Here is a 12,633-nt window from a genome sequence, read left to right on the forward strand (position 1 = left end):
AGAATTAATCCTAACAATCAGTTAACAATCTTTGACAGTTTTGACATTTGGTATCAAAAAACTACAAATCGGAAAATTTCTAAGCTAGGAAACACCCAAGCCTCGTCTACATTAGACTTTAGATTCAGACGATACTCTGAAGAAGCCACTTGCTTTGATTGCTGAGAGGAAAAATATATTTTTGCATAGTGAACACCGCACATCACACAATTCAGGATTAATCGGTCACCATGATTGTGAATTCGAGCCAGTTCTGTCTCACAAATTTGGGTCAACTGTATTTAGTATAAGGACGAGGAAATACGTTATTATTCTCTTTTTATCTTGTGATTTAGATTAGTTATTACAAGTTAATACCTTGACTTCTGAACCAAGAGCTGAGTTAACCAGACTATTAGATTATTGTGCAACCTCAGGGCTAAATATACTTAATGCGCGGGACGAGCCGACATTCGTCAACGTACTCCGTAGAAAAGTAATTGATCAAACTCTAGGCAAGTGAGGCTTGTGATAAACTGGCATGTATCTAATAAGCCCAGTTTGTCAGATTACAGGTACATAAGATTCGAACTAGAATATGCGGATACAACTCGAGGATTTACAGGAATCCCAGGAAAACGAAACGAGTTTCTATAAAGAGAAATTGTGACACAACCTGGAAAACTGTAAACCTTGGAGCTCGAAGTGCTGACAGAATCAGTTACAGAGGCTACCAGAGATGCATTTAAGAAACCATGTCAGGCAGAGAACACGTCCTGGTGCAACCAAGACTGAGTGAGCTTAGGCAAACAGTGCGGAAACTCTTCAATAGAAATAAGAGAACTGGGGCATCATTATAGACATAGCTTAATCAGATACAATGATGCCATGAAAAGGCATAAAAAGAAGGGTGGAGAAAACTATGCAGGGACTTAAATAAGATACTAGCATATGCAAGACTCCACAAGGCAATATCCATGGGTCGCAATAGCCCTTCATTCCTGCATAAATTCCAACGGAGAATATACGACAACCAAGGAGGAAACGCTTGGCTTAATGTTGAACTCACACTTCCCAGAATCGAAAACTCTGCAATAATCACAGGCCCAATACACGACTCCTGTCATTCCAAACAGGAGCAAAAGGGAGAACTGGTAACTGGCAAAAAAGGATATAATCTACGAAAAAGTTAAATAAGCGATAGCTTCAAATCATGTAAGTGTCCCGGAATAGATGATATACCCATCATGCCATCCTGAAAACAGAGGAAAAGCTTATAGAAAGGTATATCCGGGATGATGTATTATAAAATAGCCTCCTACATCGACACCAATATGCCTACCATACAGGTAAATCTTGTTAATCAGCAATCTACGAAATAACCCAGAGACAGGGCCGAGAAACTTTGAAAAACAAAGAAATCGCTCTAGGAGGCTTCTTAGACATTAAGGGAGCATTGTTTGTCTACTAGCACATCGGAGCAGTTAATCTCACGTATTTAAAAAAAATACAAAATCTCTGAACGTTGTCGAGCACTAGTGCATGGAAGAACTAAGGGTAAATTCCGCAAAAACCATCCTAGTTGCCTTCGCAAAAAGGAGAAAACTAGAGCCCATAAGAGACTTGGGCTTTGGCGGATAATCAAATATCTAGGCGTGATTCTGGATAAAAAACTTAGCTACAAGAAGCATGTATAATTAATATAAGCAAGGAGATGAAAACTTCTATGTACTGTAAGAGAATATTCGACAGATCATGGGGGTTCCCACGAAAAATGATACACTGCATGTGTACAACAAGTGTGATATATATATCACACATCATAGTGTAAAATATATACAACAAGGTGAGACTCATCAATATGTACGCACCACCAATATGGTGGCATCCGGCAGAAAGGAGGACTGTTATTTAATTACTTAATAACATATAAATAACAGCGTGTCTGGGTATGCGACTGCTGCTCTAAAAAACCTGACAGGGGTAAGCCCACTACACCTAGTAGTACGGGCTAAAGAAAAATCAAGAGCAAACAGGCTGTTGTCGAATGGCGAAATGATCTTAACAAAAGTTGGACACAATGCCCTATTCGACAAGATACAGGACCTTGGGTGTATGGCACTAAAAACGGACAAAACCAAGGTCACACAGTTAGACAAACCCTTTGTAATTAAAGAGGGAAAGGGACCACTAGACACATAAGTTACCTGTCTTAGGTAAGGCGGCTACTCAATATGGTGCATTACAACCATACGATCGAAGATCGGAGTAGCAGTAGGCGTACTAGAGGATCGACAACAGAGCAGGCAACTCACGCTGAAAATGGGCCTGGAAGCAATAGACTTAAAGGCAAGCATAATAGGAATCCAGACCTGTGTTCAACTGATGAGAGAAGGGGCTCCAAGAGGCCGAAGCTTCGTAATCATTAAAGGAGACCAGGCAGTAACAAATGCTGTAGGACAGTTTCAGACTAGGTCAATGACTGTACAAACCTTCTGGGAGAATCTCGCGGATCTACCAAAGATCAAAACAGGCTACAGACTACTACCACCTAATATGGGCAACCATGGCGTTGGAAGAAGGATAATCTAACTTACAATGAAGGTGGACAACATTTTGTGTCGGTTTTAAAACCTGGAAAAGAAATGTCAGACACTGGTTAGAACTTGAGCATAAAAACTACTGGGAACAACTGCCACAGCTGGAACTCTCCAAACAACTTTTGGACAGCCCACGCTTCAGGAAGCTGAAGCTACTGGGCCACTTCAGGTAACAACTGCGAAAAGTAGCAGGGCAGCTCATAGGCCATGCAGGAAACAACTACATAGACTTGGGAAAGTAGATACCACTTTATAGAGGTTGTGAGGAAGAGGAAGAAACTACTTTTCACATTCTATACTTTTGCGAAGCCTTCAACCAGATCAGCCAGACGCCAAACCCGAGAAAATAAAAACTATACCATTGGGCAAAATACTGGACTTTCTAAAAGCAATACAACTGAACAAACTGAAGTAAATCTATGGAAAACAATAGGACTGCAACAGAGCAGACCGCAGTACAGGGAACCAACTGGTACGTCCTAGCGGGGTTCATAAATGATTTCTTAGCCGAAAAAAAAATCAAACCTGTATAGCAGAGACGGGAGCACAAAACTTGTTGATTTGAATAATCAAAGTATCTTCGAACATAACTGTGTTACTGAGGGAACTCAGAGGTCACGAATTACGCCAACAGAATAATTAAGAAACTATCAGAGTCATTCAGAACTATAGAGGAGACGTTAAGAAAAAACTGTCCTTTAAAGTTCAGGACTTAAGATCTAATATAGTGTAATCTTCTTAAAGTCGGTGTTAAAGTACCTAAACACAACAAAAAAACCACAGTTTATGTGTGAATGAATCAGCAAAATTTCCACATCCTAGATGAAGATTCTATATGAAAAACTTTTAAGCCAGAGAATTGTACCTCGTAAAAGGAGCAATCTTTTTTAAAAGACTTGTCACATAATTACAATTTGAACTAGGAAAGAAAACTTTAACTCTTTTCTGTAGAAAATGACTGCTAATTAAGATCTTAATGGTGTACATTGACCTGGAAATATTCATACAATATAAGAATATAAAGACGTTCTATACTTTATATTTACAAAATATATACTGTAAATTTTCCAAAGCGAACTTACATTAAGGGTCTGTGCGTACTTATCACAAAATCTGGCTTTGAATTCTTATACACTAATCTAGAACTAGTCTGCAGCCATTGCCATTGGCCATCTTTGGTTTGGAATCTGTATGCTATCATACCGGACGCGCCAGTTTTTAACACTAAAATTTTAACCCACGTTTTACTCTTTTCAACTTACACTTCTGAAGTCTTCTACTTACACTCTTGATGCGCACTGGCCACATATGCAAGATCATCGTAATGAACAAGATCATATCCACCCATGTTGGCCAACTCCGAATCGGAGTAGCCCAACAGAAGTTTGCCCCTGCAAAATAACATGTAAAATCATTGAGCTTAATTTTTATTTACGATAATATAAACATAATCGATGCGTTTCTTATTACCTTTGATCCATTGAGACAAGTGCCAGATCCAATTTATGTTTACTCTTAAACATAACTTCTTTCTGTGGAATCTCTAGGAGCGAAGGCGGTCCAAATGGTGTGCAAATGGCAAATAGTGCCAACGGCGGCTCTTCTGACTTTCTGTTTTGACCGTGAAGCACTTTTACTCGCCCTCGTATATCCAACCTCTGGAAAATAAGATAAGAAATGTGATTTCTGTGCATTTTGCAAATTTAAATGCTTACCAAAAAACCGGAAGTATTGTCTAACAGACATCGGAAGCGCACGGTAAAACTTCGTTCCAAAAGGTGAGCATTCTCGGGACTCAGGACATCCTGAAGGCCCATATTTGCTGACTCAGGTGGAAGGAAGGAGTTCCACATCAGTTGCCTTTGAAGTTCTTCTCTGTCTTCTGAATGAACCAGTTCATAAACTGACTGGTGGACTATGTCCGACTAAAAACATTAAAGACAGCTTCGGGTTATGCCTTAGAATATTAAAAAACTAGAATCAGTAAACAACAACTTTGTTTCAGTTCCAACATGTGCTCAGGTGCAAGGAAGTGTTTTGTTTACAATAATATTTACCGATTCTCTGTTGTATTTCCAAAAGAGGAAATTTTAAGCTATGTATTAACACATAATATCAATTATTTGTATTGAATTTTGGACTAAAAATAAAACGTAGAAATAGATATAACCTATTCTAAGAGTAAATAGAACATCTTTACAAAAAAAAATTATTAAAATTCCTATTTCTAACGCTTCTAAAAAAAGTGACATGGCAACACCGCGAGCATAAGCGAAATGTCATCTTGTCAAAGTCAAACCGCTCTGTTTACACTCGGCATTTGTGAGGTTCTGTGTTTTTTATTTAGTTTTTGGTTGAAAAGGTCTTATTTGAGTATTTTTGTGAACTATTACGATGGTAAATATGTGCCATTTGTGCCGCAGCATGGAAAAAAGGCAATTAAATCCTTTTCTTTCACAAGTAAATACCAATACTTTCATAATATCACATCATGGAACCGTCTTCATAAACGTAGAATACGAGATCTTAGAAATAAGCCTATCTTAACCCAAATAAAGCTAATGTCCTTTAAAAAGCCATTTTCAAGGTAACTGTAATTTATCGATTTAGCTTAGCTTTTACAACTCATCTGTAGATGGCAGCACTGAAGTCGTTATTAAGAAGGACAAGCGTGTCAGAATTTTGAGGTTAGCTGTCTGTTTTTTGTTTTGCAAGCATAGTTTAGCTGTTATTGTTGTTTAAAATAATTTTAAATGCAAACATGGCGAATTGGAAGTAAGTACATCTAGTGTTATTAAATTTTGTGTAATATAGTATTTAAAATCTTAATATTTATAATCTTTTGTTATGATTTTTTAATTCGAAGTGAAAAATTATCATTTTTGGAAAAAAATATTTTGAATTTTGGGTTGTTCTTTTTAAAGGACTTTAGCCTAATGTAATGCCCAATTTTTATGTTATTGTTTATATTTACAAATTTATTTATTTGTATCTTTTTAGTGATAGGCGACCATTAAAATTGCACGAGCTGATAACAGAATTGGAAGATATGGATGATATCCTATCTCAGGGGGCTACTATAACAATCTTTCCACCGGAAAATGCTAACGGCGAAGTTACTGATGAGGATTCCGGAGACGAAGACAACATAGTCATCGATAATCTTCCTGGTAGCCAACTCAGAGTTTCTGCAGAGATTAGTTTTGATGGAGCACCACCGGCTGAAAGTCTAAATGAAGATGAAAATGAAGATTCTTTCGATGAAGAAGACAATTTGCCACTTTCTCACTTTGTGCCGCTAAAGAAATTACAAAAATTTAATTGGATTGCTGACCGTGATATTCCAGAATCAACATTTGCCTGGAATGCGCCCCATAAAGTTGAAAATCATCAAAGTCCTATTGAGATTTTAAAATTGTTTTTTGACGATTCTCTTATATCCAAAGTATGCCAATTCTCAAACATATATGCCGCACAAAATAATCGGCCGGCAGATATATCGGAGTCTGAAATATGGTGTTTTTTGGGCGTGCTGATTTTGAGCGGATATTCTGAACTTCCTAGAAAGCACATGTATTGGGAAAACTCAAGTGACACAAAAAATGAACTTGTGAGGAATGCCATATCACGTGATAGATTTAGGTACGTAATGCAAAATATCCACCTTTGCGATAACAATGATTTGAATGCCAATGACAAGTTTGCAAAAGTTAGACCCTTCATAAAAACCCTAAATGAGAAATTTATGGAGTTTGCGCCTACTGAAGAAGTCCACAGCTTAGATGAATCGATGGTTCCATACTACGGACGACATGGAACAAAGCAATTCATTAGAGGGAAACCTATACGCTGGGGGTACAAATTTTGGACAGCTACTACCTGACTTGGATATATTGAATGGTTTGACCCTTACCAGGGATCCTCGTATGATTCCAGAAAAATATAAATTATTAGGTCTTGGATCTAGCGTCGTATTGCAGTTTGCTGATGAACTTCAAAAGATTTATCCCAACTTGGCATTCCATATCTACTTTGACAACTTTTTTACATCTCTTTCGCTTCTCCATCAACTTAGCCAAAGGCAATTATATGGCACTGGGACGATAAGAGAAAACCGTATTCCTGAGAGTAAGCTGGGACCATCAAAAGACCACAAGACGAAAAATAGAGGCTCTTACGAATATATGTATGATCCTGATAACCATATAGTTGTGTGCAGATGGAATGACAATAGCCTAGTTACTTTGGCATCTAACAGTACCACTGTGAATCCAATTTTACAAGCCAAAAGATATTCTCAAAAGGAAAAGAAACGGATAATGGTAGATCAACCTTATATTGTAAAAAAATATAATGAAAATATGGGCGGGGTCGATAGAGCGGACCAAAACATCAGCCTTTACCGAGTATCCATAAGAGGCAAAAAGTGGTATTTTCCAATTTTTTGTCACTTCTTGGACATGGTAGTTCAGAATTCTTGGCAATTGAACAGAAATAGTGGGGGTAAAATGGACCAATTAGCATTTAGAAGAGCAATAGCCCAAAGCATATTGGAGACACACAAGAAACCATCAGCTTATCAAACTGGAAAGACAAGTAAATATTTGCATCAATCATCGCGTTATGACCGCATGGACCATCTTATTTTATATAGTGAAACACAAATCAGATGCAAATATTGCACAAAAAAAGTTAATTTTACATGTAGCAAATGCAAAATTGGGCTCCATTCAAAAGAATGTTTTTATCTTTACCACACTCAGCATTAACTTATATTATCATTTTTGTTTTGATTTAGCACTAAACATGGCAATAAAAAAATTTTCTTGGTACGATATTGATTATAATTTTTTTTTTCAATCGTATAGCAATAAAGCTAAAGTCCTTTTAAAAGGACAGTGACTTACCATAAATCTACCACTTACTAATTTTTTCAAATATTTTTTTAGGGCTTCTAGGTACACTAGCATTAAATATTTAGTGGTAAAAATAAACTTTTCAATTATTTTTTTTGTCAGCCTTATTTGGGTTAATAATAACTGCCAAATTCTGCAGTAAATGACGCAAATACATGGATTTTGGTTCTGATTCTTCTGATATCAGTACAATTCAGTTGGGCAGCCAAAGATGACGTCGTAGAAATCTGAAATTTTGCACCCTGATTTGCAATACCAAAAGGCAAATTCTTATATAGGCATTTTAAATTTGAAAAAAAAAACTCTTCACTTTTACTACTCCACTAACTACAGTAATTCTGGTTCAATAAAAATAGGACTCATTAAAACCCTGTATAGGAGGGCAGACACAATATGCAAAAATAATGTTGACCTCAGCAAGGAAATAAAAAATATCACCGTATCACATATATCATTTACAGCAGAACGAGTATCCAAGCAAGTTAATAAACACAACTACTAGAAAAGCAGCAAAGATAACAAGGATATAACCACAACAACGGGAGGACCTTACCGGATTAATAATTCTATAACAGTGAATGTGGAGATTCATATATAGGCGACATAAAGCGACCACTGGAACGCAGGATAAAAGAACATCGAAAGTGGAGCCGAACAGGAGAAGTTTTTAGATCATCAGAATATTCAGTCAAGCCAGTGTTGATAGTCCCAACATCAAGAGACTCCCTACTGTTGGGACACTGCAAGATCACCTTTAAAACCCTCTCTCAGATCCGTTCATCACTACGGGCTTCTACTACTTCACTAGTCTCTTCCTTTTATATTTAGATGGTGGTCAGCTAAATAAAGCAGATGACTCTGCCCCGAAGAATTCTCATTACACAGAAGGGAATGAGTCGAAATTCAGAAATAAAAACTCGTTTCAATATATGATTTACCAGACATGAGGATACAGAAGTTGATTTAAAGAGCCTCTAGCTGTCCAGACCATAATTTTCGTCGAGTTACATTAACTATTACTTTAATACCCACCATGTTACTTTGAGGAAGAGCCTATTCAGAGAGGGCAACCGTTTTGAAGTCAATACTAAGGAAAAGTCTATCATTTTTGAGTTGATAAGAAAGTAAATGATTTTTTAGTACTTCTATTACGGTTCCTTAAAATCACTGCTGAGATAGAATTTTTAAAAGAAAAACCAAGAATGTAGAAAATAAATAATTTCTTTCTGGTGCCGATGGAAATGTTCCAAAAGGAGAAGGAAGAGGAGGAGGAGGAGGAGGAGGAGGAGGAGGAGGAGGAGGAGGAGAAGGAGGAGAAGGATGAGGAGAAGGATGAGGAGGAGGAGGAGGAGGAGGAGGAGGAGGAATAGGAAGAGGAAGAGGAAGAGGAAGAGGAAGACGAAGAGGAAGAGGAAGAGGAAGAGGAAGAGGAAGAGGAAGAGGAAGAGGAAGAGGAAGAGGAAGAGGAAGAGGAAGAGGAAGAGGAAGAGGAAGAAGAAAAAGAAGAAGAAGAAGAAGAAGAAGAAGAAGAAGACACAGGTACAATTACTATGAAGTCTGCATTAAAGAGTTTCTCTTCAACTAAAAAATAAAAAAGCATTTTTGAGTTGGAATAGTAAGCTTTCAATCCCCTTATCCTAGGTTAGTTCTATGTTTATTTAATTCTAGGAAAATTTAAGCAATTAAAAATTTCTTACCTGATGAAACCCCAAGTAACCTTCTATACTATGAGTAGCAAAAAACACTTCGCCCTCGCAAGTAAGGATCATCAGGAAGCCGTTGAGAGCCTGCATAAAACACGTTTAAGGTTTTCTAGTATGAAATTTTTCAAGTTTTTCAAATATTTACCTGTAAAAACATTTCACCGTCCAGTGGTGTGTGGTCGAAGGCTGTGAGATCACGTGACCGATGCAATCCGATTTGATCCTCTTTGTCTTTGTGCATCACAACTGAAACAAAGAAAAGTCATTTAGAACTTAAGTTGGTGAAGATAGAACAATGATTGATTGCGTCATTTTTAAATGAAAATATGTTAATAAGAACTAGATTTTGGCTCTATTTCGCAAGCAGATTAGGTCAGAGAGTTTCTGTTTTAAGAAATTATGTTGACGATTGATAGTTTTTAGCCAGATCATCATTGGAGGTGCACGCTGATCTGGCTAAAATAAAAATGAAGTCAATTTTAAGTCAAACACCTGAAATATTACCACATACAAAGGCAAAGGATTAAAAGCACACGAAACTCAGCAAGTTTATGAAACTTAGAATAAAAATCGTGATGCTACAAGAAAAACTATAAACGTCAGAAGTCTTAGGGTTCATAAATCAAAATTTATTCGAATTTTAACAAGTCATCAAATGATAGGGGTGAGAGAATATAGTTTCGATCGTCCAGGGAATTGCAGCAAGAAACTTGAAAGTTTACAGATGTCGATAGTTGTTTTAAAATTTTAAATGGTTTTTTCAAAATTTAAAAATTAGTGCTCGAAAGTTTCTGTTTTTCAGGCCTTTTTTAATCCTGTCTTTTGCTTTGCATCTGTTTCAACCCAATCAAAATCATGTTGATATTTTTGTGACATTTTATGTTAGTTCCAAGTAACAAACCTTGTGAAAACTATATTTCCGTATTGTCGTGACTACGTGGCATCAATTTTACGCGTCCCGCGTACGAAATTGAGGTTACAATTAATATAAGTTTACAAAGTTTAAATAATGGAAAAAGAAAATGTTTTTTGTGATATCGTTCACTTTTTTGAGGAATATTAGAGGCTTCCTTGTGTGTGGAATAAGATTCATTGTGAATTTAAAGACAGAATCGCAAGAAGCAAAGCAGAAGAACATTAAGTCTGGCATAACAGTATTTTTCTTTTGAATGCTAGCTTGAACCTTCCCAAGAAGAATATTTAAAATAGCCTGGTCTATGCGTATGAAATTCAAAAAGCTTGAAGGATCTTCTGCAGCAACTTCTCGTATAAGGGTGTTACATGCACCCAATTTATTTCTCCATTGGATCCATCGCCTTACCATATTTTTTTTTACTTTTTTTTTCTTTATTTTCACTTATAATTAAACTTAACATTCGTGCAGCTGCCGCAATTACTTCAGTCGACGCCATTTTTTAGTTTAATACAAAAATCAAGACACTGAATACATGAAAACACTCACAAAAAATTTCATATTGTCAGGACTTTAAGTGTCATGACATTATTATGACGCATGAAAACAAGCCTTTATATTGACAGTATTTAATACCGACTTCTCTAAGGCCTTTGATAAAGTAAACAAAGATTTATTAAGCTGTAAGTTGATTTGCCGGATTCAGTGCGCAAGTGGTTAGTGCTAGTTAATTTTTAATTAAAGAAACCTAGCTTGCAAATCAAACCAGAGTAAATTATATGAAAAACAAATCCATTGACTAAAGAACAGACATTCAACATTAATCATATACCGAGAATATAATAAAATGTTGTTATTTTTATGATTTATATAAAAAAGGGAGAAAACAACCCTCTTTTTGTACCCGACTAGGCCAGGTAATGCGCCCCGATTTCCACAAGGAAATAAATTTTAAAATATGTTATTACCGACAGACATTAATATCCGAGAAGCGGAAATGCGGAACGCGCCACCGAGAATCAGGGTAGTTGATTACCCTCAGAGAGCGAGGGCCGTGGGCCGTGGGGTCGCTCGCTTCCTTAGTTTGTTATTTTGCCCCCCCTGACCGGACGGACACGTGAACGCCACCGCCTTAAACTATTACGGATTTTCTTGTTTAATTTGCCTGGTGTTAATTAGATTTTTCGAATTTAATGATAGAGGTGAGGGATGATTAAGCAGGCATTTATTTAAGGCAATCAAACTTTTTAAATTTGCTATATTTTTTAGAATGACAAATATACCAAATATCTTTTTATCTGTACATTTTATTTTGTAGGCAATACTATAAATATTTCAAAACAAATCAAATCAATAATTTTTTTTCAAATTTAAATATACATACAATACATTTGAGTTCTTCATCGACATTGTTTTTGTGCACTGAAATATTACTTATATACTATTTCCTAAAAATGTAAATGTATTATATATTCATTCATTTTTCTATTTATTTTCAAATGTGGAATTAAATCTAATTTTTCTACTCTATGACATAAGTTTAGAAAAAGTTTCATAATTATTTAAAGTTGTTTTCATTAGAAATATAATAATAGACGTTTTATTAAAAATCTTAATCCTACTTATAGTTTTAATTTTATAAGTTTTATATTTGTATAATTAAGTATCTATTAACATTTGCTCTTGTTTGATGATGATGGTTTACTATTTTTTTTTGTGTTTTTTTTTATGTATATAGGTACAAATATAATGTATGTATAAATAGTCTAAGTTGCAGATGTCGCTGTTGCAATGATTTAGTTGGATATCGCCTATATTTCCTAAAAATTATTTTTAATATGGAGTTTTGTATTACCCGTAATGGTTGTAAATTAATTTTGTATATTCCCCTCATACTACAAGGCCGTACCGCAGCAATGATTCCACCAGAGATTTGTATACTTATTTGATCAGTTTAATGCAGAGAAATTCTCTAAGAGGATAAAATTTATGAATTAAGGTGCGAACTTTTTTTGTGAGATATGATATATATTCTGTCCATTTTAAATATTGATCAATAACTATTCCTAAATATTTAGTTTTCTTTACCTCTGGTATAAAACAGTGATTTTCTTCAATTGTCTGAATTTCGGTAAAATTTGGTCTACTTGTGCTTGTTAGCGAAAATGCAATATAATTTGTTTTGGATAAATTTAGGGATAATTTAAAGAAGTCTAACCATTGTGTAATAACACCAAATCCGCGCAACACTCTTTGTTTTGCCTTTTTCCATGTCTTACCAGTAAAAACAAGTACCGTATCATTTATATTTAAATTTAGTAAGCAGGGACGGATGGGCTCTCTGAAACCGGCCCGAGAAATTTTCGGGCGAAGCGGCCCACTTAGCCCTGATGAATTATATTAAAAAATTTCGCTAGTGCCTACAAACACACATTTTTTTATTTAATTTAAAAAAATCAACGTAAATTCAGTTAACAACGAAGTAAAAAATTATAACACAAATAATATATGTATGTCTTAAT

At 35.7% G+C, this 12,633-nt stretch overlaps 1 protein-coding gene across 1 annotated transcript in view; it reads right to left on the bottom strand.

Moving 5' to 3' along the window:
* Window positions 1-12,633, bottom strand: part of LOC126741745 (aryl hydrocarbon receptor protein 1) — a 417,955-nt gene that overhangs the window by 36,494 nt on the left and 368,828 nt on the right. Inside the window, exons 4-9 of the mRNA XM_050448292.1 lie at window positions 9,344-9,444; window positions 9,193-9,282; window positions 4,295-4,504; window positions 4,050-4,237; window positions 3,864-3,970; window positions 3,662-3,803 (exon numbers count right to left, since the gene is read on the bottom strand). Of these exons, the coding sequence (XP_050304249.1) occupies window positions 3,662-3,803; window positions 3,864-3,970; window positions 4,050-4,237; window positions 4,295-4,504; window positions 9,193-9,282; window positions 9,344-9,444 (838 nt within the window). The remainder of the gene's footprint in view (window positions 1-3,661; window positions 3,804-3,863; window positions 3,971-4,049; window positions 4,238-4,294; window positions 4,505-9,192; window positions 9,283-9,343; window positions 9,445-12,633) is intronic.

This window comes from Anthonomus grandis, chromosome 10 (genome assembly GCF_022605725.1).
Source record: "Anthonomus grandis grandis chromosome 10, icAntGran1.3, whole genome shotgun sequence".
NCBI classification, from domain to species: domain Eukaryota; kingdom Metazoa; phylum Arthropoda; class Insecta; order Coleoptera; family Curculionidae; genus Anthonomus; species Anthonomus grandis.